Source organism: Scomber scombrus, chromosome 12 (genome assembly GCF_963691925.1).
Source record: "Scomber scombrus chromosome 12, fScoSco1.1, whole genome shotgun sequence".
Taxonomy (NCBI): Eukaryota; Metazoa; Chordata; class Actinopteri; order Scombriformes; family Scombridae; genus Scomber; species Scomber scombrus.
The window spans coordinates 7,427,386-7,455,094 of record NC_084981.1 but is presented as its reverse complement, the minus strand read 5'-3'; the positions used below and the strand labels follow the sequence as shown (position 1 = coordinate 7,455,094).

Genomic DNA, 27,709 nt, shown 5'->3' with positions numbered 1-27,709 from the left:
GCCTCTGACAGAGGAATTTACAGTATATATATCCACAGTGATGATAATGAGTGAACCTGCTAAACAGAGTCTAACGCCGAGTTCACTCTCTCTTGTGAAAAGCCACTGTAACATTTAAATGTCAGTGGAAAGTGGAAACATCTTCAGCCTTTAAAAGTATTAGCACAGGGACAGACAGCAAATATCATTTGCAATGTTAATAAGAGAGTACCAAAAAGCAACTTTATTATTGTGAAATTAGCAATGTAGAACAGATGGATCATTGTCATTTTCCACTGCTGTTTTCCCAGGATAACATCTAGGGCAATTGTCACTGTTTACTGTTTAAAATTAAAAGGGCAGCACATCTTTTAAAGGTCCGGTTACGATTAGGGTGTAAAAGCTGATGTGATACCTACATTTGAATGCTGGGACTGCTTTTTGTGCCAGTGCTCACTATCTGTAAATTGGACCTAATTTATCCTCCTAAAATTCTAATTATTTGTTTCTCCATCGTAACCCAGATGGATATAAGTTATTTTTGGGATTGCTGCTTTTGGAGGCAGCGGAGGAAGTATACAGTGGTTAAAAAATAGGCATAACATTTAATTGCAGGGAGAGTTTTTCACATTATGTCCGACTCTGCCAGGCAGTAATCTGATATTTTCTGTTATGTGCCCTTTGTCGACACTGGGTTCATGTCATCATTGTTTGGGGTTTCAAAAATCCTTTTTTTCCATTTAAATATGTTTTTCTTTTTTTCTGACTTAATTAAAAGGAAAAAGTATTTAAAGTTAGAACCTTCTCTTCTGCCACAAACTGGGCTGGGTCATTTTATTTGACTTTGTCCTGGTGTCATTTTACATGAAACCCACTTTGAGGTCCAGTCTTTGTATGAAAGGTGCCTTACATATAAAGTTATTATTCTTATTATTGTTGTTATTGTTTGATTGTGACCCAAATCAATAGTATTTTAAATTACACATATCATACAGTGTTGATGAGCAAATATACATTCATTTTGACTGACAAAAAGTCATTGACAGACAAAGAAATGTGCAGTATTTTACCCTTTACAGTGACATAACTTATGTTTGATGTCTCGTAAAAATCCAAGAACAGGAATCCAAACACGCTTGTTTGTGATGTGGGATGGGTACGTGTAAGACACCAATCAAAGACAGAGAGCAGATGAAGATAAATTGGATTTAACAATGTTTTACGGCAGAGGCATTGCGTCATGTTCTGTAGCAAACTTCTGAAACATGTCATCAGTTTAAAATCAAGTTCACAAGCAAATCTCATTCAATTTTTATTAGGGAAAGTCATGAAGGATCAAGGTGATGAAACAATGTTGAGCATGTTTTTTGGGCTGTTAAGATATCAATTCCATCAGTAAGCAATTCTAAACTTAGTTTGTTCATTACTTCACTGCATGATTGTTTTCTGCAGTGTTAGTGAGTCTCAGTTCTGATGGTGTGATATTTCAGGAAAAGCTGCAGTTTTCTCTGCTGTTGGATGTCCTGCTGAGGTCTGCCTGCTGTTTGACCATCAGGTACGAGGCTTGAACTGACAAGTTTTACATCTCTGGTCTGAGTGAGGACTGACAGTGGCTGACTGACTCTATTAGAAAATGAGACTCAGTTCGTTTAAAGGAGCCTGTCCTCCCCAGAACAACGACACAAGAGTTTGTAACGCCAGCCGTCAAAAATGACCTATAGTTACGTTTGAATGACAGACGCCATCTAGTGGCCATAGTAATTATCACCCAGAGAAATAACGCAGTTCAAATGATGTCTAAGCTGACGAATGGTGGCGTGTTGGGTGTTAGGCTACATCCTAATTTGCGTGGACTCATGCACTTCCTGTTTCCAACTGTTTGGACCTTGACTACGATTGTTGTGGTGTTTACTGTTGCCATGACCATGATGGTTGGCTAACTTTAAGGAAGTAGTAACTTTAACCCATACCACATTTCAAGTTATCAGTTTAACCTAAAACATAATCCTTGTATAACCCGAACCAAGCCGTTTTCTGTTATTTTTTTAAAGTGATTTGACAAAATGTTGTTCTGCCCATTTCTGCTGATATAGGTGCCTGATTAGGAAAACATTCTTATGAGTTGTTCTGGAGTCAAACAACGTATGTGGTTGTCTAATTTGGAAGACTTGTTGATTTTACTCCAGTGTTGTGTTTGTTTCTCAGTTTACACACATAGGCCTAGTACATTAGTTCTCACAGCGTCTGTTTGCATCATTACTAATCAAAAATCCATTCAAGGAAAACATACAATGACAACTTAGCAACAGCAGTAAAGCCAGGTAGAGGTTTGGTTTGGTTTTATTAGTTATCATCATGTGTATTTCACCACAGGAGGCTTTCTACATTTTTTGCCTTATTGGCCATTGACTAATGAATTAACATACCAAATCCAACCCATTATTTCACTCCGTAATTGCTTTAGTATTTGGACCAAAGGTAGAAATGGATAAAACAACATTACCACCCAGGTCTGTGTTTTTTTCTTTAAAGGTGATTTTTCTCAAAGACAAAACTATACAGTCAATTTTCCACAGCATTAGTAAGTGTTTGTTTTCCAGAGATAATTATTCGGAGCTGACAAGTGTTAATTAGAGTTGTTTTTCCACTTATAGAACTAATTTTTTTTTGCTCTGAAGTGGGTGCTCAAATGTGTCAGAAGTGTGAATGAACTCAGTGATGCTGGCTTATATAAACTCTGATTGATGGCTGCAACCAGCAGTTAGTGTGATGCTTTACTCAGCACGGGCCATTTCAGGTCACACCTGCACAGAGTCTGGCTGCCGCATCACTTTGACTCTAGCTGTGTTGGTAAAAACAGAGGGTTCATCTGAATTTTAAAGAGATGTTTGAGAGACATGGTTGCAGTTTATCACACATTATATGGTAATTTCCCTAAGTAATACTTATGCTTTGTCTGTCCATAGTCCATAACACAAGCCTATCATACTCTGCTGCAGAGATGCTGCAGAGATGTATAGACACTGCATTGTATCTTCATGTCAGTTGGTAGTTGTGTTTTGTTTTTTTCTTCTCTCCGGCCAGAATGTTTTTTGCAAGTTTTCAAGTCAGAGCAGTGAAGCAAAAAAGTGAATTCACTGCAGGGCTGTAGGGCAAAGATAAATCGGTGACCTTTCCCCAAATGGCTTATATGCAACAGTATAACTGTGAGAAAGTTTGCCATCTCTTCAACTTGAGGAGCAGCAAGGAAAAGCATCCACAAATGCATCTTGACAACGTTTAGAGGTACTTAAAGCATTCAAGTACAAGGATAAATTTGTATTTGATTCCAGCTCGTAAACTCATGACATCTGGCACACATCACCCTGTGTGGCTCAGAATTCATTAGATAGACATTTAGAGAAGATGTGATTGTATTAAAGATGGCAAGATTTGTTTTGGTTTAATGAGTGCAGAAAACAAACTCATTTGCAAATACAGATAACCTAAATTAGATTAGAAGGATAAGCCTTGCTGTATTTTTGGTTTTGTCAACAAATGCCATGGAAACACTTCACCAATTTGCTTTCCTGCTTTTCTGACCCTGTTTGTGGCGCATCGTATACCAAAAAATGCTAGAGAAAAACTGGTAGGTGCTGCCAGACTATGTCGCAAATCAAAAGTGTTTATAGTTGTTCCAAACAGCCACACTGAAGGTGGAAAGAAAAAAAATCGTCTGTCACAGAGAGGTGAGAGACGTAATTTTGTTTAAATTTGAGGATAACGCCGCATATTTTTAGACTGTCTCTTCTTGAAAGCGTTCATAATGTGGCATTCGGTTGTTCATACATAAAATTAAGAGAAAAAGTTGTAAGGTTGAGAGAAGTTCAAACTCTGGCTGCTTTTTTTTCACCTCGGCAGAGATGGCCAAGCACGGCGTGAAGAGGGCACGAATCACTGATTGTCTGTTCTGACATTTTGACTTGTCATAGCAGGAAAGGCACAGGTGTAACTAATGGTATTAACAATGGCTGTGTTCTGTTTAGGTGTCACGGTGAGCAAAGCCAGCATACACAATAAAAGGGCATTGAAACCGAAAGCAGCTATGATTCATGTTTTTTAATTGCACCTGTGCTTTTCCTGTTATCCGATTGTTAAGATATCTACCTTTTTATTCTGATGTTGGAAAGGAGTGGGAGGAGGAGGAGGGAGGGGGGTTCCAAAGCTATTTGATTTATATCTGCAGTAGGATCAAATAAGCTCGGTGCTGTGTGCCACAGTCGGGGTAGGGAAGTCAGAAATTATTGAAACGTGGACTAACAGATTGTTGCTTTTGTTCTTTTCATGGGATTTGTTGACCACGCTAAAGATATAGTTCCAGCATTAGCATTTAAAATGAATCACAAGTTCATTTTTCTATATTATTTTCTACAATATCTGGGAGCTGTAATCTTTTTGCAAACTCAAACAGTAGAAAATATTTGTTAGGAACTATTTCCAGCTGTGGATTAATACACATTTGGTGAGTAATGACAGCAGCAGGACGGTATTTGTGGGATTGACTCAAAATAGTTCAGCCAGAGCAACAGTTGGGCTCATTGATGTGTTTTAATGGTTTTAGGGCAATAGTGGAGCTCAGTGGCACAGAGGGGTAGGACTTTGGCTCCTCAGATAATACTTGTTAGCGGGATTGATCCTTTATTGGCTTTGGTCTTTTCGTGGGATTTGATGACAATAAGAAAAGTACAGATCTATCACCACCTTTATCCTTTAGGAGAGTAGTGTGTGCTGTGTTTAGTTTGTGCTCAATTGACAACCAGCCTGAGGGCCACCCAATCAGTGCTCAGTCCTGCAAGAGAGCACAGCCACAGTAGTATAGTGTGACAGTTAGTAACAGCTGTTAAGGTGGAGAGGTGAGACTGAGAAAAGCCAAATGAGGTCCTTTTACTAATGAGGCTAGGGCTCATCTCTCCTTCTTTCTCCCTCCATCACTCTTTTCTCTCACTTACTTTCTCTCTTTCTCTCTCTCTCTCTCTCTCTCTCTCTCTCTCTCTCTCTCTCTCTCTCTCTCTCTTTCTCTCTCAGCTGCAGCGTTATCGGTATGCACCTCGTTCTGCTTCCTCTCAGTTCCACAGCAGCTCCAAGGATTCTGCCTCAAACATAGCAATTCAGCTAAAACACACCGCTCAAATACCAGTGGCGTGCCAGCAGTCAATTTAAACTCCTTTTTCCTCAGAATGGATCAGAATTCATGAATATCAAAATGCATGACTTAAAACATATAGCAGAGAGAATTCGGCTTCGTAGTAGGAGTCAGATAGAATGAATGTAGCTGCTTGTCCCAACATTATTTCTTCTCTCTCTGTGTATCACCACATGATTAAACATGCTTGATTGCTGTTTACTTAATGCCCATTCGATCACTTTTCCTCCTGTTTAGGGACCCCTAATCGCTCAGTCGGAAATTAGCTGTGTTCACTGAGGTTGACAAATTAATCAATACAGTGAACCATTCCTAAACAAGCGCTGGACAGAAGTTAACAGTTAATTGTGCGGTTGGTCAATATGGAGAAATCTCACCTTTTTTTCTCCAACTAAGCTATGAATGTCAACACAGCCGCAGCCTGTTAAACGGAGCTCAGTGACGACAGCGAACATTTGGTGTGAAGGAAATGAATGGAAGTAGGCCACCGAACGCAGCACGGCATCATAGCAGGCATTTGAATTTCAAGACGCCGCAGTAAATCAAGTTAAGCAAGAGACAAGAACAAAAACATTGACTGGAGCTTTTCAAAAAATGTGCAGTCTCTGCAATGTCTACAGTTGATCCAGGATTTTACTTGATGCGAGCTGCTGCATATTGACTCCACACAGTGCAGAAAACTAGAAAATAAAGTGATGTGTTTGTGATTAGAACAAAACTATAAAAGTATAAATATAATATTAATAATATAATATAAATATTTAGTGTGCTACTTTTACAGGAAAGTTTCTGAGGCACCTGCAGCTCTTTGCAAAAGCTGCAGCATCTTTAAATTGATACGGCTTGTCGGGTACAGTAAATTCATCTTTCTAAGATTTCTAAGACTGGAATTATGTTCTATTTTCAAATCAATTCCTCCTTTTGTATAGTTGACTGTGATTAATTTTAAAAAGCATATATTGATCCCGATTCTTTGTTCCGGAAGAGGAGCAGGAGCTTAAAAGTGTTAGAATCAGGTCCTTTTTTGGTCATTTTCCTCTTACTCTGTCACTGCTCGGACCGATTGATGCAGGGAAGTGTTACTGTACGAAGTGGTATCGATTACCCAGCACAGCCCGTATGAATACTCCCTATCCCAATGATCCAATTCACTGATCTTACAGACTTGTGTCGCACTCTGTGGGATGTTTGCTTGACATGATGGAGCATTGCTCTGAAGTCGGCTGGATTTCTTGCACTGTTCTGAAGGCTTAATAAGACAAATCCCACACCTGGGATAAAAGTGACAAAATACTGAGCACATAACCCCAGTCTAATTTTCTCTTTCCAGATGGACTGGCTCACACCTGAGATGTGAAGTGTGTTATGTGAGCCAAGGTGTTTTCCCACCTCGCTGGTGGTGGGGAGAGATGCTGCACTCCGTTGCCATGACAGCAGAAGTTCTCTTTGTTCTCGGCTTCCTGATGAGCGGCTCTCAGTGTAGTCCTGTAGCGACCTTACCCGTGAGCCGAGAACGTCTGGAAAAGGTGTTAACTCAAGCCAGGGAGGACAAACATCAGGACAAACCAGCCTCAGAGGAGCCGCTGGGATACGGTGCTCAGCAGCGGCTGGAGGAAATCAATGCTTTGGGCCCCAACAGGACTGCCTTGAGCCGTGCCAGGCCGAGCCTCAGCTCCCAGACACGAGGATCTAAAGGCGGGAAGTCCCAGGAGCTGTGGAGTGAGCAAAACAGCATGAACCAAATAGACGAGGGGCCCACCAGTGACGTCACCCTCTCTCTGGACGCCATTGACGAGTACGCCTATCCAGACTACAGAGGTAAAGGCTGCATGGATGAGAGCGGCTTTGTGTTCGCCATCGGGGAGCAGTTCACCCCGGGCCCTTCAACGTGCCCTTGCCTCTGCACAGACGAGGGCCCTCTGTGCTCTAAGCCAGAATGTCCCAAGGTTCACCCTCGCTGCATTAAAGTGGACACTAGCCAATGCTGCCCGCAGTGCAAGGAGAAAAAAAACTACTGTGAGTTCCGGGGAAAGATCTACGCCTCGCTAGAAGAGTTTAAGGTGAGCCCATTAACTGCGTTCACTCATTTCTGACATGCCCCAACTTGAAAGAAGTGCTGACAGAACACTCCTTGACTTTCAATGGAGTTTATCACAGGCACTACACGGAAACTAGTTACCTTGCCTCGCAGCATGCAAGCAAGCAGACAGGCAGATTTATAATGGCAAAGGTCAGCACTTGTCTTTTTCTCACACAACGCTGGAATATTACCAGAGGGCAGAATTTAGCAGTGCGGCTTCAGCAGAGTGTTTCCATAGTCAGTTTGTTGATACACATGATAGAGTTACAGTTATTACAGTTGTAGTAATGTTTACCACTCTGCAGAGCGCTCTGCAGCATGTGGGTGTTTGTGAAGAAAGACAGAGCTACACCAGTGAAATCTTTAATGTTTTCAAAAGAAATGCCTCTGACACTCCTTTTAAAGGCTAGACTCAGGATTGCACCACAATCTTGATGTCACGTCCCTTATGAGACTCTGCATTCACCAGCGCCTAATACCGCTCTTTATGTCGACGAGTGCATCAGCGGGAGGTTGAGGGTAGTATGGGATTTTCTTTCTCTAACTCATTGGGTTACCAACGGCTCTATGTCAGGTCTCTGATGACAGAAAGCTAGAGAAAGCTCTACTTTCACAAGCCTCATACGCCAGCCTTTGTGCAGTGTGGCGGGGTGTGGAGGAGGGGGTGCTTTGAAACTAAGCAACAGGCAGGTTTTTATGCTTGATTGCTAAGTTCTGGGGCATTGTACTAAGTGCTGCCTCACTCCATTTGTCACGGTAGAGTGCTATGCGGAGGCGCAAGCCTCTGCAATCTACAACAACGCTGGTAGAATTAACCTTTGCTCTCTGGTTAAGACTATAGGTGTGCGGCTTTATACAAGCGGCTAAATGAAGCTTTTTACGGGGAATGTAGGAGAGGGATGTAACTCAAATTGTATACTATCAGCTCAAGCCTTTGTCCCACATTCGTTCTATTTCAAAGCATGCAGGGATAACTGAGCCAGTTTAAACTGCGGAAGCATGTTTCTTTTGTTTCCCATTCCTATTGATTTCTCCATATCCCGTGATTGGATAGTGAAGTTCAATTCTCGACTCGGCTCTCCCTGAAATGAGGTGCTTATTGGCAATGAAGTCAAGGAGGTTGGGACTCCCCGGTAGATGTAGCATTGTGACAGGGAATGCACACTGTTTCGAACAAGCCAGACAGGCAGGGATATATTTTGTGTGTGTGTTTGTGTGTGTGTGTGTGTTTACGAGACAGAGATAGCTGCAGAGAGAAAAAAAGAAACACTGAGACACACAAAGAGCCAGAGACAAAGATAGCAGGAAATTAATTAAGAGGGAAAGGCTCTCTGTTTGTGTATTTGTGTGTGAACTGTTTATAAGGGTGTTAATTGCAAATTTTTTCTCTGCTATCCAGGTGTCTCCATGTGAGAAGTGTCGATGTGAGCCAAGTGGGGAGGTGTTGTGCTCTGTGGCAGCCTGCCCTCAGACAGAGTGTGTGGACCCGGAGTATGAGCCGGATCAGTGTTGTCCCATCTGCAAGGGCGGTGAGTGGAGACAATTTCCTTCAGCAGCAATACACTGCGGCAAACACTGTATCCTTGTGCAAACAGTCTGCATGTGGTCACTGCTGAGAAGCGAAGGCCACTACATCAGATTAGTGTAAATGTTTCTGCTCAAGGGCACCTCAACAGTCATGAGGCCAAGGTAGCACGACACTCATTTCGCTGACACAAAGCGGGCAGCATGCTGCACTGCAGTGTTTGCAGTCTCTTGCCACTTCAGATTGCATATGTGAGGTAATGAGATCCATTTCAGTGAAGTCACGCCCAAAAATGCGCTTAATCAGTAATGAGCCATGTCCAGTATTTTGGGTAAAATATTTGCTCATGTGTAATTTTTCAGGTTTAATTTCATTAAATTACTGAGTTTCTCTGTTGGAGGCGGTAGCATATGTTCTGCTCCCTTGCTACTGCCTGGTGTGCTGCCATGAGTGGAGGTATGCCTGTGCTCATTTTGTGCTGCAAGGCTTGTGAGTTAAGAATCCTGTTGGTTTGAGAGCTCTGGCCCATCTGAGAAAGGAATTCTTCGGCTCAGAGTCGATTATCTGAAGTTGTTTCCGATGATTCCAGACAGCATGTCCTAGATTATGTCCCCTTGTTTTCTTGGTGTGACTCTAATGCAACATGGCAATGTCAGCAACATTGCTTCCTTCAGCAAAAAGAATGATGACTTGCGATATGTATCTCTGACTTGGAATCTTAAAGTGGCGCAGGCTGTCTCTGCTATAAACAAGAGCAAGCAATCTGCATGAATAAAGAAAGCTTTATGAGAGAGACAATAGACAAGGCAAACAAAAATTCCTCCTCTGTATGTATTTCCAGTAAAAATTCCAAGAAAGACATTGTGATATTGTTGCTGTTTGTTTGACAGTGAGCTTTTATGTATTTAAACATTAAATGAGGAACACGGGAGATTTAGAAGGAACACAGTGTGCAAGCGAAATTACAAAACCAACCAGCTTGAAAAAATCTTTATTCTCCAAAGTTGCATGCAAAAATAAAAAGATCCAGATCATATTTTACCCGGGTGAAACAAATGAGGTGCCCAAAACACTTCTTATTCTGTGCAATAATAGTTCATAAGAATTGCACTCAGGATATCACATAATTATAATTCACATATCACTGTAGACTCAAAAAATAAAATACTTATTAGCATTTGCATGTAATGAATGTTCATGACTGGTTATCAATCAGTGGTTGTCTCGATGAAATTAAAAGCATGTATCACAACCTCCTGAGATAACAAGTCAAAAACATTGGTAGTCATGGAGCGTTACTCACTCTATTAATATTTGCTTGCTTTAATCTTAGGGAGTGCATGAGGGTCCTTTGTTCCCATTTTCTTTTTTGCTGTTAACCCACTTTTTATATATGCATATTGATCCTGCTGAGGGTGCTTTGTGTAGAGTTTGGGCAGTGCTCCATATTTTCCCTTGTGAGATGTCCAGTGGATTTGCTGGGTTGCATCCTCAGGCACATCAGTCGAGGAGACACTAGTGGATACAGTGTGTGCAGAGATGTGACAGACTTAGGAGGGCGTGTATCTATATTCAAAAGTGCCACCAAATCCACGGGCTCATTCAGCCGATAAGGATTTTTCAGTTTTAAGAAGGCATCAGTCCTTATTACCATAAGATTACCACATATTACCATTTAATAAACAGAGCTCGATATATCTAAGACTGCAAGAACAACTAATACCGTCAAAGTCTGAGCTACATGCTTTTAGTCATTTGGGATTCTATGGTTAAACGGACACTCTGTCTGTGTAAACTGTTGTATAATGTCCTCTGTGGCCCAAGAGAAGCTTTCTAAAGGTCCATGGAGAAGCTGAGACAACCCTGATGATTGAGCTTGGGTCAAGGCACGGGCGCAAGGGGTGTATAGGGGTGGGGGGTTGAAATATGTGGGCTTTTACTAGGCAGAGAGTGAGGAAAGTTTTTCTCAGTTCAAATTTTAATGATATCATCAATATCCCTCAAAATAGAAATACTTGAGCCTTCTGGATAATGTAACGGTACTACATTTTTTGTTTTATTCATCAGTTTGAATTGTTTCATTTTTATGTATGAGACCATGTTTCTTCTGTCAGTTTAGGATGTCCGAATGGCTCTAAAATCTACAATATCCATGAGCCTCGGCCACCATTGTTATGGAGAAGACTTTTAAGGGGTAAATCAGAGCGGAAGCAAATTCAAAAGAGGTCTTTGTTGCAGTCAATGTAAATGGCTTTCATCTCTAGATTGAATCATTTTCCTTGACACCTTAATCTTTTGCCTCTGCCTACTGTTAGTGGCAGATGTAGCAGAATTTTAAGCTGTCACTGGATGTTTCTTACACAGATGCATCTTAGGAGTCATCGTTAATGTTTCATCTTCAGTTCACAGGTTTGTACCTTATACTTTTTAATCAAAGAACTTTATCATTCTATCACAGTTGTAAATTTTATGTACTGATGATCCATCCAAGAGAATGGTGAAAGTACCCCAACTGTCAGTCACCTTACATCCAGCCTATTCAACTGGCAGGCTAAATCTGGCCCGCCAATCAATTCCCACTGGCCTGTTTACAAAAAAAAATAAATCACACGAATAACGGACATTTTTGCCACAGTAAATCCTTCAAACCATTAGAGTGTTCCTGTGCAATGTAAACTACATCCTGTTCTACATACTCTGGTACAGCAGGGGGCGGTATGCAAATGCAAAGAAAAGGATAAGCGCTCCTAGCTAGCTAATACTAAATTTACACACACAAAAATGAAAAGTTGATGCTGAAAATCGTCCATTCAAAAGTGACTGAAATATGAGAAATATGTGTACATTGAAACTGCTGAAGGCAAGTTAATATATTTGCTCTGCAATGAGTGCAGCTCCGTTGCAAACTAATATAACCTGCGGAGGCACTTCAAAACAAAACATCCCAGCTTTGATGCAGCTTATCTGTCGGGTTTGAATGTTCACCAGCAAAAAAAAAAAAAAATCCAAACTCTCAGTGCAAATGCGTTTTGTCAAGTGTACATACATAATAAGAATAATAGCTCAGGGAAATGTCCGGCCCGCGGGCTCTTAGCTTTCTGACAGTGTGTCCCCTTGAGGAAATATACTTGAATAGCCCTGCCTTACATTGTCCATGAGAAAAGAAACTTCTTCCTATTGAAACTTTACTTGCTCCTTTCCCTTCTCCACTCAATGAAACAATTGAGATGCACTCTGGGAATTGAAGGATGCAGTTATTTTGGAGCTTGACCGACAGGGACTAAGAAACAGGAGCTCTTGTGCTCTGCTGCTTTGATTTTGACTTTCCTGTGTCTTGTGAGTATCCCAAATTTATGGAAGGGAAATGCTAAACCTTTTGACCAATTTTATATAATTTCCTTTCACACATACACCTCTTTTGCACTTTGCTAAAAGAAGGAATCTTTTGCTACATTGTCATGCAACCTCTGCCAACCTCTTTTTCATAGTAATCCGCAGGAGCACAGTGGTATTTACGAAGATGCAGAAAAAGCCTGTGGCAGCTTTTATGCCTCATTTGTGCAGCGTTCAGGTGACAGTGTTTTTAAAGCTGCACCAGGTGAGATTTTTATGTTAAAATAAATTGATTTTTTTAGGACTATGGCAAAAATGTAAGCATTAGCTCTCATCTCTATGATCCCTGCTGGCACCTGCACACATTGAGGGTAGCTGTGAATATGAGGGCTCGAACTGTTAATTAAGCAGAGTGGAGTATCTGTGTATCAGTATGTGATTAACAACCTCTTACTGAATGGGGAATTTTTCTGGCTCTGATTTGATGAATATGGCCAACAGGGTTGTCACCGTGTGAATACAAGGTGTAAACAAGCTCTGCTTCAATCACCAAACATCTTAGAGTGTCTGGCTCTGCCGGTCACCTTCCACCTGCTGTAGAAAATAGAGGTCTCTGCCAGGGAATCATCGGTCAGAAACATGCCGCTTTGAAGTCTTGTCACATACAAGCTTTTTGTATTTTCAGTTCATTTCATGCTAGTCTTGACACCACAACGTGAACAACAGGTTTTAAAATGATCTACATAGAGGATTCTTGATTAAATAGTAAGAAGATACATTTACCAGATGTTAACAGAAGTGCGTGACTCATCAACCTAAATGACGCCATTGATCTTCCTTCAGCTTGTATCAATATCAAACTGATTATACATCAGATTTGACTTTGTCTTTTATTCATGATGCTTCTTCGTCAGGTATTAACAGGAGCTGTGATTTAAATGATGAGGATCATTGATTGTCAACTCCCATCCTGCCGCCGTTAATCATGCAGCACTCGATACGAGACAGCGCCACAGTGGTAGCTCAGGGATGAAAAAAAACACACAAAAAACCCACTGATGATGTAAAATAAGGTTATTGGAATTCGTTGGAGAGTTCTTGCTCCAGTGCTGTTGTTTGTCTTGTCTACAGATGTTGTTTGACGTGCAGACAGATGTTAAGACCTCCCTGGAACTCCGATTCATCTCAAGTGTCACATCAAAGCTCGGCTCGTTAACGGGGAAAGAATTAAATACTCCTCCATATGTGTAATGCCAGCATGAGGAAAGAAAACTGTGTCATAGAGTTTAGGAGCATTCATATAAAAGGTGCAGGAAAGGTGAGAAAATGGAACAAATGAGGTGAAAGATTGAAACATCAGATCTCTAAAGAGAAAAAAAGGGGATTCGGGCTCTCATTCAACAAGTCAGCCCTGCTCTTAGTGGGTTTTACCCTCATTTCCCAGCTAACAGCTCTTTTCTTCACCATTTTCCTCACTATTGATATAAATCACAATAAAGTATTTCAGTGTTTGATAAGTTCATCAATTATGCACAGGCATTATCTTGGCCTTTTCAGGCATGCAAAATCAATGCTTATGGCAGAGCACCCTGTCTCAGATGTGTTATTCAGCCTGTATGCGAGGAGACACTTGGGGAAGAGCCAGGGGAGGAAGATGAAAGTGAGAGGTATCGCTAACATCCACCCCAGACAGTTGTTCATGAATATCAAAGAACAGCTGTGAATGGAGGCAGGTTCTCATCATTTTTTACTCATTATGTTAAAGCACTGGAACACATTGCAATTAAATGGTTTCATACCCTCTAAAGTTTTTGACTATCATTCGCTTGCCGCCATAAACTTTAATTAAACAATATTGATTCATGCAAAGAACACCCAGTCGATACAAGTCAAAGAGGGAAAACATGTTCTCTACTACTACTCAGTATTTTTCTCCCCTATGCCGATATTTCTGAAGTGTTATTTTCTTGTTTTTTTATGTATAGGCGTTAAAGACACAGAGGTGTTTGTTGTAAATCTGAAACCAGGTTTTGTTTTGCAGCATCTGCTTTTGAAGAATGTTTAGGGGGGATAAAATCAATGCAGGAGAAGCCTCTCTCTTCAGCACCTCCGCCGTGGCTCCCTCCCTCTTGTCCTTTGCTCTTGCAGGGTATCGCCTTGGCAACGCATGAGGAAACAAGTGGTGCTCTTCAAGACTCAGACATTAGGGTCAACACTAATCTGGGGGGATGTGATAAACAGTCTGAACTGAAGCCAAAATCACTTCAAATAGAGCAACACGAGACATGGTAGCCTGGTTGCCAATAGGGATAGAGACCCATTTCAATTAAGAGAGACATGATTCAGCAAGGGTCTTTTAAGATGGAGCAGGGGTTGTTTTTTCCCCCAAAAGAACACTTCAAAACAAGGGAGGTTTTTTGTATGTGAAATGGCGTGATTTTATTTATTTATTTATTTATTTATTTATTTATTTATTTTTCATTTGAAGCAGCCTCCATCTCATCCTGATGATACCGATAAGGACTGGTGTAGCAACCAGAGGTGGCCTCGCTCAATAAATGAAAAAGTAAATGCTTCTGGACCTCTCCATAATAATACAGCCAACAACAACAGCAAGAATACTGACTGACCACCAGAATTCATAGTAAATAATACAAAAAAAGGTTCTTCAATATCACACATAAGCAGGCTTTTAATTTCTAATTGACCACTGTGAATTTTGTCAGCTGAAATAATGACTGTCCTTAACACTAAAACTCAGTGATTTGGTTGATTTGGTTGACTTTGTTCAGGAATGCTGCTGCTGTTCTATTGCCGCTATATTATTGTATTGAAGTTATTTATTCTTAGCTTCTTAGAGTCCTGCATTTTGTTTTTTTCATGTCTCATGGGCAGAATGATAATAAAGTATTCTTGATTGCTGATTTTTGAAATAAGAGATTGAATAAAGAGCCGCACTGGAAAATAGAGCAAGTTATTATAATGCAGTATTATAAATAAAATGTAATAAAAATGGTATTTGTGCTAAGATACATTGTTTGTAGCCAATTATTAAACTGTAAGCTGTATGCCTTATTTTTATGGTACTTGTAAGTGTAAATGTTTGCAGGTTACACTTATGCCCTAGTGTTTCAACTTTCGCAAAGGTGAAAAAAAGACTCAGACTTCAGATACTGAGTATTGCTCTTCTTAGAGCATGTGGATGATGGATGTGCATCAACATGCATCATTTTGGCATGTGGAAATCCAGGGCTCGACAGATCGGCTCTGCTTAGTTACAGTTATCTATAATTTTGGAAAATTGCTGTTTGGGCGCCTGTTCAGTCCAAAAGAATTGGTCGCCTGGCACATACGCCAAAAAGGTTTCTCGCTTCCAGGTTCATTTGTGGGGGGATAATGCAGCCCTCTAGTTCCCGCTCGCCAATAGATGTTACATTGCATAGATGTTAAATTTTTCTCACAGATATTTCAATTTAATATAAATATAAAATCTCCATGGATCTAAAAAAAGAGTCACAATTGATTTTGTTTGCAGTTAAAAATAACCTGTCAACTATTTTATACACCTCTCTTACCCTTCTGGGGGTCTATGGAGAAAATGTTTGGGCCACATGGGGATTTTTCACTGCAATACCATGAGTGGCCACTGGGAAGAATTAGCTGCAAGGCTGAGCAGTGGCGCAGTATCCACCTCTTATAACCTTTTTCTTATATACAGTCTATGCTTATAACACATGGATTCAGCGAATGGTCAATTGACAAAACAATCATTTCTTCTCTTTCCAAAGTACTGTATACAATACTGTACGCTAATTTCATTTTTTACATAAATTGGACAGGAGAAGGAGGACATTGTGTATCATCTGATATATTCACAAAAGGTTACTTTTTTCATTTTTCACCTTTTGGTTCAGTTCTTTCATTAAAGCTCAGTATTTTATTATCTAAAGGCCATTTTCCATTACTGGACGTTAGAGTCATGATTACAATAGAGAAAGGTCACTTTAATGAAAGGTAATGGTTATTCACATTATTAGAGTACTGCTGGATGACTGAGTGGCTTTCTACATTGTTCTGCTTGTTGGGTGTTCTTTTGTAAAATTTTCCTTGTGAATAAAAGTCAAAGTTAATGTGACTTCCAAATGTGTATTTCACAGTACAGAAAGGAGCAGAACACTGCTGTTTTATATCAGAGCATTTAATGCATTTATACAGTTTATGAGGCTTAAGTAAATGGACGTCTCCGAGTAAAGTCTGTCACCTGGACCCAGCTGCGATGACTGCCAAGGGTCTGTGGCAGCGTCTCTGTGAAGGACATCATTTATGACAGTCGAGCTACTTGTGTGCAGCTGGGTTGTTCAGCCACAAAGATTATCAGTGGGCAGTGTGGCTGGAGACAACATATGCAAACAAACATTCATACAAGGTACTTCTATAAAATCTTGTCTGCATCTTTGATGCGATTTAAAAATCCAAACCCATTTCACGCTGCATCTCTGAAAGAAATAATTTATATTGTTGTTAAATCATAGTCTCTCCCCTCAAATGTCCCCCTCTTTACAAAGCAACATCATTGTTATTGTCGAGATAAAGATCAAGATTATCTTTATTGTCATTCAGACTGTACGCAGGATAAGTGCACAGAATGAAATTACATTGTATCTGTCTCATGAATGTAAGAACAAAATGATAAAAACTCATAAAAGTATAACTAAGTCAATTTTATAAAAATACTGTAAACAACCATGAGTATATTGCACACATTGAATCAAATTGCACATATGAATAAAACTGCACCTCACAGGATAAAAGCAGTTACTAGACCAGCACAGTCCGAGTGTGTGTGCATGTGTGTGAGTGTACACAATGTGAATGAGTCAGTGGATATTCTGCATTTATAATGCAAATGTACTCAGAAAACGCATTAAGATGAGTGATTTCTGCTATCCTTCTCTTTCCATTACCTTATACTGGACCTCTTCAAGTTTTTAACATTTCCGAATTAGGGGGTGAGATGATCAGGATGTCCTCGTTTCTCTCTCCATTATCTGGCGCAGCTACAGAGCCAAACGCCACAGGTGCTAATGGCTATCTTTTTCACACGCCATCCATGCCAACTTCTAACACGCCGTAGTGACAGTTTGGGTCCAACTGTTCATGCACATGCACAGTCCATTTGTCTCTGCCTCTTCGAGTGTTGCTGAAAAGCTCTTGTGAAGCCTGATGTGCCTAAAAAAATCTTTTCTGCAACAGAGAGTGAGAGGCAAAGAGAGACAGAGAGTGATGGAGAGACGAGAATATATATACAATATTAATGAAACAATGACAAAAAGGTGGGTGTGATACGAATGACAGAATAATAGGGCGACAGCTATGAGTAAGCACAGTGGCGCTGACTCCATGCATTAATTAACACAAATGAGTGTCATGCAACTGTGAATGACTGACAGGCTGTAGTTCAATCCCAGCTCCAGGAGAAAGTAATTTTGATTCATTTTGTAAAGTGCATGATTTTTTTTTGCAATTTTTTTCTCTCTCTCCTAACATTTCCTTGACGTGTGCGTCTTTTATTCGAGACGCTGTGTCCTAAATGCTGCTAATGATGATGAATCAGTAGCGACAGCAGCCTGGGCCACAGGATGAGTTGTTATTCAGATAGGGTGTGTGCGTGTTCATCTGAAGACTTATAAATGTGTTAGGGTTGACATTTTGACAGGCCTCGGCAAACTGTTCACATTGATTGATGTGCCAGCACGCTCCTTCTGGGTGCTGCCGTCCAATGAAACGCGGTGAGTGCAGCTGAAAGACTCCCCATTTATCAGCATCTTAATTATACAACACATTGGCTCAAGACCTTGTTAGTCTAAAGGAAATATCCATTGTTATGCTATACCTGATGCTGTGGAAGCAATTCCCGCAATGTTTATATTTTGCCATGCAGCTTAGGAGATAATGGATGATTTATGAGCACAGAGGCACTTTCACCATAGACAATAGCCTTCATCTAGTACCAAAGAAGCTAATGTGGTTGGAGGACATTTATGTCTGGGATTGTGGGCTTGGCAAGTGGGTTTGTGTACACACAATGCTGGCACAATGAATGTAACACCATAATAAGCCTCCAGTGAAAGTCCTTTTTCTGCATGTGTCTGGGCCACTTACAGGGCTCAGTTCTTAACAATTATTACCTTCAACATCAAAATTTCATTAGCAAGAGCCAATTTTCTCCAAAATAATGAAAGAAAAAGCAGTCCCTTGGGGCTGCACTTCAGAACTTTATTAAAGCACTGCGTAACAGTGCTTAATTTGGTTTTTATGTACTATTCCCGCTCTGTGCAGTCCAACCTTGAAGTTACATATGGAGAGAAGCCGCCTTTAGCAAGATGTGTGCTAGTGGTGTAGCTAATCTGAGGAGTGTGGAGCAAAATATTGTTGAATAAAATCACACATGCGCACGCGTCAAGTTCAATCAAATACACCAAAATAAAAAAGCCCTACTTAAATGCAGAATAAGGCAGTGCAGGAGATAATCATGTGATTTGGGTCCTTAAGGATTCAATGTAAATACTGTAATTCCATGATGCATTTCTTTCCTGATTTGAGCTCGATCTTTCAGGTTTAAAATGCACCTCTACATTAACCATGAGTAGTCACTCAGTGGCCTTAAGAGCATAATGGCTAATGGAAGAGCTATTTTGATTAGCAGATACACAGGCAATTGATGATTCACAGTATTTTGGGGATTAAATGCCAGAATGTGTAAAATCCGCCTTTAAAATGACCTCAGTGAAAACTCAAAAACATTATATTTAATGTGTTATCCATTGGGTTCAGTCTGAATTAAATTATGTCAGCAAATGTCAACTGACACAAATACAAGCCTGTCCAAAAATCTTGGCTTGAATATTATTTTTTGTGCCTCTTAAAATCCCATAACCAGAACACTATTTTTGAAATCAAATCAATGAGAGCCCAGATGTGGGAGCCCATTTTCTAGTGAGAAATATAACATGAAGGGCAGTGCACTGGGTCTCTTGTGTTCATTCTCTTGTTTGACTAACTGCATTCAAGTTCACTAGGATAATAAAACTAGGTCATAAAACTATCCTTTAAAAAAAGGATAAGATAAAAGTGCACTGAACTCTATATGGAAATGTGGTCATTGCAACAGATAAGGCACGTCAAGCAATAACTGAAGGTCTACTTTTAAACTAAGCTTGTGTGCCACTGGCCTTCATTCCACAATGTGTGTTTGCATGAAAGATTACTTTCATCAGTGTAGTGAAAAGCTGACATGTATTGCTGGCGTAATTCTGCTCATATTCTCTTACATCTTATATCTGCTCAAATATATCAATGAATATCTGTACTGGATATTAAATAGGCAAGACATTTTGACTTGAGTTATGAATAGGCTGACACCATAGCACCTGGGCTTTTTCTATGACATCTCTAAATGTCTGTTGTAAAAAAAAGGCCTATTATTAACATTTCTTTAAAAATGTAACATGACAACATGACAGTATAAATCAAATCTGATGAGGTATGGTTTTGACTTGTGTTGTTTGACCAAAAAGTTCCAGAGCATTCAGACACATCTCATGGCATTCAGTTAACATGAAGGTACTTGTGGGAAGAAGTTCAATAATTAACTTTCCAGGTTCAGTATACAGTACCAGTTAAAAGTTTGGACACATCTTTTGAATTAATTTGAGTGCGCCCAAAGTTTTGACTGGTAGCCTACTGTAAATACAATTGATCTTGGAATATATCAACTTTTGTAAACACCAATGAAAGCAAAAAATCAATGTTTTTTCTCATTTGGGAATTGCATGTGTGGCAGACTTAAATTGCAAACAAGAAACTCTGGTCAAACAAAAACCAAGGCTGTCATGTTGGTGGATGCAGCTAACTAGTTACCTAGTCTATATGTTAATTAGTCAGTAAGTAATGCAGCTAACAAGCTAACTAAGATGTAATCATTTGAGATTTCATTATTCAGTAGCAAATGCATTCATCTTCATAACGTTAGCTGTTTCCTCAGTTAGCACCGAACTGCCTTTAGCTATAGCCAGAAACATGGACTGTTATAATGAGATAAAGATAAACGCATAAACAAACAAACGAACAAACTATGAACTGGCTCAGTCAGTAATGTCAGTAAAACTGCAATAACAAATGCTAACATTAGCTAAAATTAGCCACCATAAGCTACTCATCCTACAGACGAAGTGATGCGGCAAACCCCTGAGTGTAGTGAAGTGGGTGATAGGGTGTATTTTATTGTTTATGAACTAAGCTTTTCCATTTGCCTGAGGAATTTCATAATTATTTAATCTTTCAAAGGTTACACAGTCTTACTTAAACTCAGCTAGCTAGCTGGCAACATACATAATGGAGAAAGTGTTCCCCAGCACTTTGTGATTGTGAAATAAAATCTGTTTCTGTACTCTGTGTCAGGGCATAGATTCACCTGCTGCTTATCCTCATATTTAGTCACTTAAGCAGGGTGCGATTTGCCAGGGGGGGATGCTGGGAATCCCCCCACCCCACCCTCCTGGTCTTTATAAACTGCCTCTGCTGAATTATTTTTATCCCCAGCAGGGACAAAATTGTATCTCCCTTACAATTAATGTATGCTGCTTCACCCATATAAAAATATCTAAAATAAAAATAGGCTCATTTTTAAAAAATCTAGGTAATGGGCTGTAATGTGAGAACAGCACTAGCACCAGCAATAATAGCCTATCAGAAATTGACTTTCGCTGTCAGCACACTGTGTGAGAATAGAGATGACACTGCGTCCAGGTTACATATGATGATGCTTTTAAGAGTGTCACCAAGCACAGACCGCATATTTCAGCAATGATTTCAGTGCTGAAACTACAGGTAGCCAAATAAAGGAAACGTTTAAAGGATTAAGAGGCCATATCATCGTATTTTACAGGACTCTCACAAAGAAATATTTGAAATATTACAGCTGAGAATGAGACTACAGAAGCTACTGTTATTAGGATGGAGGGGAACTCCCAGGCTGACTCAAACAATTTGATGAACAACCCAGGCTTATAATCTAGTGCTGCGCCTTCTGAGGCTACGATTGAGGCTGCATCGAGCCGAAATGCTTTGCTGAATGGAGAGTGGTTTTCTGTCACCACAGATGGGTCAGTTCAGTGTACAGCTTGTCTGTGTACAGACTGCGTTTTTTAGTCTGACAAGTAGTCATGTACTGTAGCCTATTTATTTGTGATGACAACATATTGTGATATTACATGTTGTGATTATTTTCTATTCAGTATTGAGGTTTGCTGTGCGCTGTGTATAGAGCTGAATTAACCAGTGACTTTCAGGAATGACATTTAGTGTATTGGCACTTGGTGACTGAAAGGAGCATTGGGGGATTTTAATGCTGGCATGGTAAATTACCATTTAACCTTTTGTTCTGTTGTATATGATCACATCTCCTATGTGTCTACATGAGGAAAGGACAAGGCATGAACTTGACATCACATCACTGAGAGTGAAAATATCGCACAGCTTGATGAATTGAATAAAAATTAATAAATGGGTTAAATTATTCCTTCAAATGCCATGGTCAAGTTCAAGTTTTATTGTTGTCCTTAATTATTGTTACTGAAACAGCTGCAAAAAAAGCCAGGCTTCATAGTATAGACTCACTGTGGTTCGTCATTTATTTTCATGAGTAAAAACATTTCAAGAACACCCCCCACCCCTGATTTTTTCACAAATAACAACTTGCTTACAAGGTTTATTGACTGAAGAGAACAAGATTTTTTCTCAATAGAAATCACAGATTGTTGTATTCGTTATTCGACTGCCTCCAGACTATTGACTGCATGCTCCAGACGGACAGGGTGTCTGTGAATTCATGGACTTTAAAACTCACTAGAATCCTTGATGTATCACAAAAAAAGGTGGCTTTGAATTATATGTTCAGTCATTCACCTGAATTATACACATTGAAGACTGACTGAAGACTTAGTGGGTCTAGTAGCAGAAAAATAACACAAACAAACCTTAGTGACACACGTCTTCTTCAAGATTACTCTATTACCAACGTGATGTATTTATCTAGCAGTAGACAACTCACCTTATCTTACTGTATGAAAAGCTCATCTTGGGTGGAATATGGTCTCAATCAAAAAAGGTAAAATGCAAATCTCCCTTAAAAAATGTCCAAGGCCACTAACATGCGTATACTTTACATGGCAATATGTATTTAAAATGACCAACACAATACGACTCATAGGTCTTCATCAGGGTCATTGTCAGCAGTAGTTCACACACCTACAGTATACTGTGTTACACTAATGAGTTGAAGGAGTGGATGGTTCTCTATTGGTTCTCAGTGTGCAAGCCTATTGGTCAAAAATAAGGATGCGATACATAATAAAAGGGAGAGGGAAAGAGGGAAGGAAGTGAAGGAGAGAAAGAGCAGACAAGGGGTGAACCTAAATGTTAAAAAGAAGATAGATATAATGATGCTACCAAGTAAAGGTGGACCTAATCCTTTCCCATATGTTGACATGACTACCACATATTGACTACAAAATTACTATAACCATCAATAGTTTCATATATTATAATGCAATCTTTTCATTTTTCCTGAAGTACTATTTCATAGAAAAAAGAGAAATCTCATCATTGAGAAGGGGGTATTTTGTTGCTTTTTGATGCACAGTCCAAAAGGTCTCGTGTTGGTGTACAACAACTTCTAACACCATGACTTTCAGTGTATTAGGGTTACCATTTCCCGCATTTCTCTCATATAGTACAGTGCCATAGCATAATCAACATTCTTTGTGCGGATGGCATTTTTATGTTCTGCAAATCAGTCATCTTTGTTCGTCCTACATAGAAACAACCACAGGGGCACACCGGTCTATCAACACCATGTGTGGTGTTACAATTGGCAAAGCGTCTCTTTGATATGTGTCAGATGTGCTCCCGTCTTGAAAATGATTGGTTTTCACAACATTATCACAATGAATATAAAAGTTCCACAGGGCTTTTGAGGCCAGGTTGTCGGTTTCTAAAGAGGATAGCTTCGTACCACCTTGTCTCTCAGGGTCAGTGTACAACTGAATGAGAACGCAGGTGGTTTCAGGAACATTGTTGGAGAGATATGTCACTATGAAAAAAACTCTTTCCAATTTAATGATTTTTCGTATTTGAGATGCTTGTTTACTGTATTGCATCACAAAATATGTTTTACAAAACTGGTACGGTTTCCTTTTGCTTTGGAGAAACTGTTTTGCTATTCAAGGATTTTGCTCGTTGAAGTGATTTATCCATGTTTTTTTTTTTGTATTCTTGTTCAGTGAAGCAGTTCGCCATGTCTGAAGCATTGCCATCAAATTTTTCCACTGTGTCACATACTCGTCTTAGTCGTTTTAGAATGTTGTCTATAAGAGTCTTTGGGTGGAAACTATCGGCTGTAAGATTGTGTTTTGATCATTGTCTTTTTGATGGATGGTAGTATGTAAATCCAAATCATCTATTTTAGTGATTTTCATATCTAGTAAACTGATTTCCTTTCTGCTGTATTCCAAAGATAGTTTTAGGCTCTTATTGCTCTTATTAAAATATTTATGAAGTTCAAGTACAATATGTTCTTTAGAAATGCATAAAGAATGTTAGTCTACAGTATGTAGCATCCAAGTCACCTTATTTTGGGGTTGGATGAGCTCCAAATGAATTTCTCCTCCCATACTGATAGTAACAGGTTGGCATAGGAGGGTGCATAGGTCATGCCCATTCCTGTGCCCCGTGTCTGTCTGTGCAGCTGTTCCTGGAAGAGAAATACATTATTCTCACATGTCTATCTTATGAGTTCAGTGATAAAAAATCTATTGGGGGAGCTGACTCATCTCTCATTTGTAGGAAATGTTGCGTAGCTTGTAAATATTCTTCAGGATCATTGTGAAGAACCATTCCACATCAATTGTAATCATGCATGCATCTCCAATGTTTTTTTATTTCATCAATTTTGTTCAAAACGTATGTATTATCCTGGATGTGAGATTATAGGTTTGGAAGAATAGGCTTGATCTGGTGCTCAATGAATTTTGAAATTGGATCAGGAACGGAGCCATTTCCACTCATGATCTGCCAGGCGGATTTGACTGATTTTTATGAGTCTTTGGCACCATGTAGAAACAAGGCAGTCTAGGATTTGTTTTTCTAGTTGGAAGGCATACTCTTTCTCTATGATCCATTTCTCTATGTGACACAGTGGAAGAGTTTGATGACAAGGCTTCAGACATGGCGAACTGCTTCACTGAACGAGAATACAAAAAGAAATACAGTGGATAAATCACTTGAAAGAGCAAAACCCTTGAATAGAAAATAGTTACTCTTTACCCAAAGAGAAACCACACCAGTTTTCTAAAACATATTTTTTGATGCAATACAGTAAACAAATATCTCAAATAAGAAAAATCAGTAAGCGCAATTGGAAAGAGACAACCACTGTTCACGAAACCACCTCTGTTCTCATTGAGACACGCACCGACCCTGAGAGATAAGGTGGTACGAAGCTATCCTCCCCTTCCATTACCAACAACCTGGCTACCAAAGCCCTGTAGAACTTTTAAACTCATTGTGATAATGTCGTGAAAACCAATCATTTTCAAGATGGGAGCACATCTCGCACATATCAAATGAGACACTTTGCCAATTGCAAAACCACACATGGTGTTGATAGAGACTGTAGAGCCCCTGTGGTTGTTTCTATGTAGGACGAAACAAAAGAAGACTAAAAGACTGAACTGCAGAACATAAAAATGTCATTCGCACGAACAATGCTGATTATGCTATGGCATCGCATTATGTGCAAATGGGACATGGCAACCGTTATACATTGAATGTCATGGTGTTAGAAGTTGTTGAAAAGGACATCTGAGGAGGTGACTGCCTAAAAAAGACGACTCAAATCAACAAAATACCCCAATCTCAATGATGACATAGACTTTTCTCCTTTTCTTTGAAATATTATTCCAGTCAATATGTGCTTGTAGTCATGAACAGAAAAATGTGGACCTTTCATCCTCCGTCCTTCCTTTTCTCTTATCCCTTCCTTCCTTCCCTCTCTCTTCTATTGATCTATCGCTTTCTTGTTTTTGACCAACAGGCTTGTTCATTAGTAGAAAACCAACCTCCCATTCAACTCATTATCATTAGTGTAACACAGTATAGGTGTGTATGAAGACCTATGAATCACCATGTGTTGGTCATTTTAAACAAAATTCCATTTCAAATAAAGGCATTTTGATTTTGCACAAACCCTTCAGTGTTTCTTGGACTGTTTTTGAAGGAGATTTGCATTTTACTTTTTTTAAAATTCAAAGCAAAGAGCCTTTCATAAGATGGAATAAAAAGTAAATTTAAATTACCCAAGAGCTCCTGTGTGTTAGCACCACAAAGACCCAGCAGTGCTTCTCTTCCATTGTCTTCACATGCGCTATCAAGCCTCCTTTAGTTTGACCACAGCACACTTTCCACAGTGACAAAGAAAATAATGATTTTTTTTCCAGTGTTCTGAGCCTGACCTCAATTACATGACAAGGTGCCGACAACACAAAAGAAACACATTAAAAATATATACGGTCCATTTTGAAACACATAAAGCCTATTTTCTTGTTATTTGCTCTACTTTTCCCTTTCTTTTCTTTCCCTCCTACAGGGCCAAATTGCTATGCGGACACAGCAGTGATACCGGCCGGCCGAGAGGTGAAGATTGATGAGTGTACAATCTGCTACTGCACATACGAGGAGGGCACATGGCAGATTGAACGTCAGGCCACCTGCAGTAAGAACGAGTGCCAGCGCAGCTAGAGAGACTGGCACGGTGAGAGGGACATTGGCACGCAACAGCAGCGCCAATCCGCATGTAAACTCTCTGCCTTTCACCCAGTCTACCGGACATCAGGGTCGGACAGCGACCCTTGAGCATTTCAGCATTTGTAGTCACTCCTGTATTGAAAAAAAATGGCTTTTATGAAGATTTATAATCCACACACAGAATATCTATTTATCTATGTATTAAATTATTTATGAATATATACAAATATAGGGGTCATAATGCTGAACTAGTTGAACATATTTTTTATAGGCTCTGTATTTTAATAAGCAATGTATCGGACAAAAAGTCAACATAACATAACAGAATGTATAGAACACACACAGCTGTCTTTGGAGGTGAAAACCTCAATGTCTCGACATGTGGTGTCACGCGACAAATCCTGACACCCGTCCCCCTACCACCAAAGTGCAGACCAGACTTGTGCTGTCCATTTAAGAGTAACAGGAAGATTTGCTGTGTAGGATAATTAAGTGCAGAGTTAAAAAGAAAAACGAGAAAACAGAAGGAAATTCCAGAGGAGCCGACTGTTTTATGATTTCTTTTATCTTTTTTGGATGTTCAAACTGTGTTTTGATTTGAAAGTGCTTTTTTGTATTTCTCTTGGTACTGTGTGTTCATGTTTCAAATAAATGCCAGTCTGTGCTCTGTAAATGCTCGAATGGTACTTTCCCGCTGTACAGAAGGTCTTCATGTTTAGTTTCCGAAGCTGTTTTTACATTTACAGGCTTCAAAATGAATAAATGTTCGGTTTCACTTAAATCAACAAATGCTACTGAGACGAGGTGATCAACCAAGACTCTACCTTTGAAATAAATGATTTGACATTTTCAGATATCACAGGTAACTCCTGAATGTGACAAACTTGAGCAAATCCGCTCTACTGATGTAAGCATTTTCTCTTTTGAAGTTTTCAGGATGAGAACGGTTTGTGTGAAAGCTACAGGTAAATATTTAATGAGTTGTCAGGAGGATATTAAGTTATTTAGTGATGCTGCGGTTTCATTTGCAGTAGCTGTAAGCATCACAATACAAACAAGGAGAGTGGGAAGTTAGAATCTCAATAGTTGCTTCTTCATTTCTTAACACCAGACTGAACTCTCCAGTATATTTATCCATTTTGCTTCCAAGATTTTTAAAAATCGAGAGGTCGTCTGACCTGCACCTTATTTCTGCTTGTCTTCATCTTCCATTTGAAGACGATGGGTAATGAATTCATGAATGTAGCAGGGCCATGGTGCCACTCGACCAGCGGATCAAAATAATGATTAATAATTTAAGTCCGGGTTATGAACGCTGAAGGGCAGGCTGAGATAAATGGATGCAGATGTTATGTTTCCCTTTTTTTTTTCTTCTTCCTGTCATCTTTTGCATCAGCAACGTGGCTCTTTCTGTCACCCTTTGCAATGTGCTGGCCACGCTGCTAAACTCTTTGATCAAAGGGTTGCCAGACAACGATGTTGCATCTCCAGCAGTGAGACGTGCCTGTCAGCCAGCCGGAAGGATCGAGGTAAATAAGCCTAAATGCATGTACATGCTACGTGACAGGGTTCTCTCAGAGCAGCAGGGGAGCGATGGCACAGATCTATTAAGGTTTGTGGCCAGCTTTAACTCCCCTGTCTCTATGACTGTAAGGGTCTTCTCTCACGCCAAGCTCATTCATTCAAGAAAAACAGGACTTGTGCTTGTGCATACGAGTGGTAAATGATGGAGGGCTTTTTCCTCCTC

General features: G+C 39.8%; 1 protein-coding gene across 1 annotated transcript; it reads left to right on the top strand.

The window, feature by feature from the left end:
* The first annotated feature begins 6,570 nt into the window (after positions 1-6,570).
* On the top strand, positions 6,571-25,956 carry vwc2 (von Willebrand factor C domain containing 2). Its single transcript, XM_062429972.1, has 3 exons — positions 6,571-7,221; positions 8,641-8,770; positions 25,805-25,956. The coding sequence occupies exons 1-3, from the start codon at positions 6,571-6,573 to the stop codon at positions 25,954-25,956; spliced, it is 933 nt and encodes a 310-aa protein (XP_062285956.1).
* The last annotated feature ends 1,753 nt before the right edge of the window (positions 25,957-27,709 follow it).

What these genes read in the sequence shown, in the direction of transcription:
- vwc2 (XM_062429972.1), top strand. Translation starts at nt 6,571, where the DNA reads ATGCTGCACTCCGTTGCCATGACAGCAGAAGTTCTCTTTGTTCTCGGC. An exon ending in CCTCGCTAGAAGAGTTTAAG is followed by an intron (nt 7,222 to 8,640) that starts GTGAGCCCATTA and finishes TCTGCTATCCAG; the next exon opens with GTGTCTCCATGTGAGAAGTG. An exon ending in TTGTCCCATCTGCAAGGGCG is followed by an intron (nt 8,771 to 25,804) that starts GTGAGTGGAGAC and finishes TCCCTCCTACAG; the next exon opens with GGCCAAATTGCTATGCGGAC.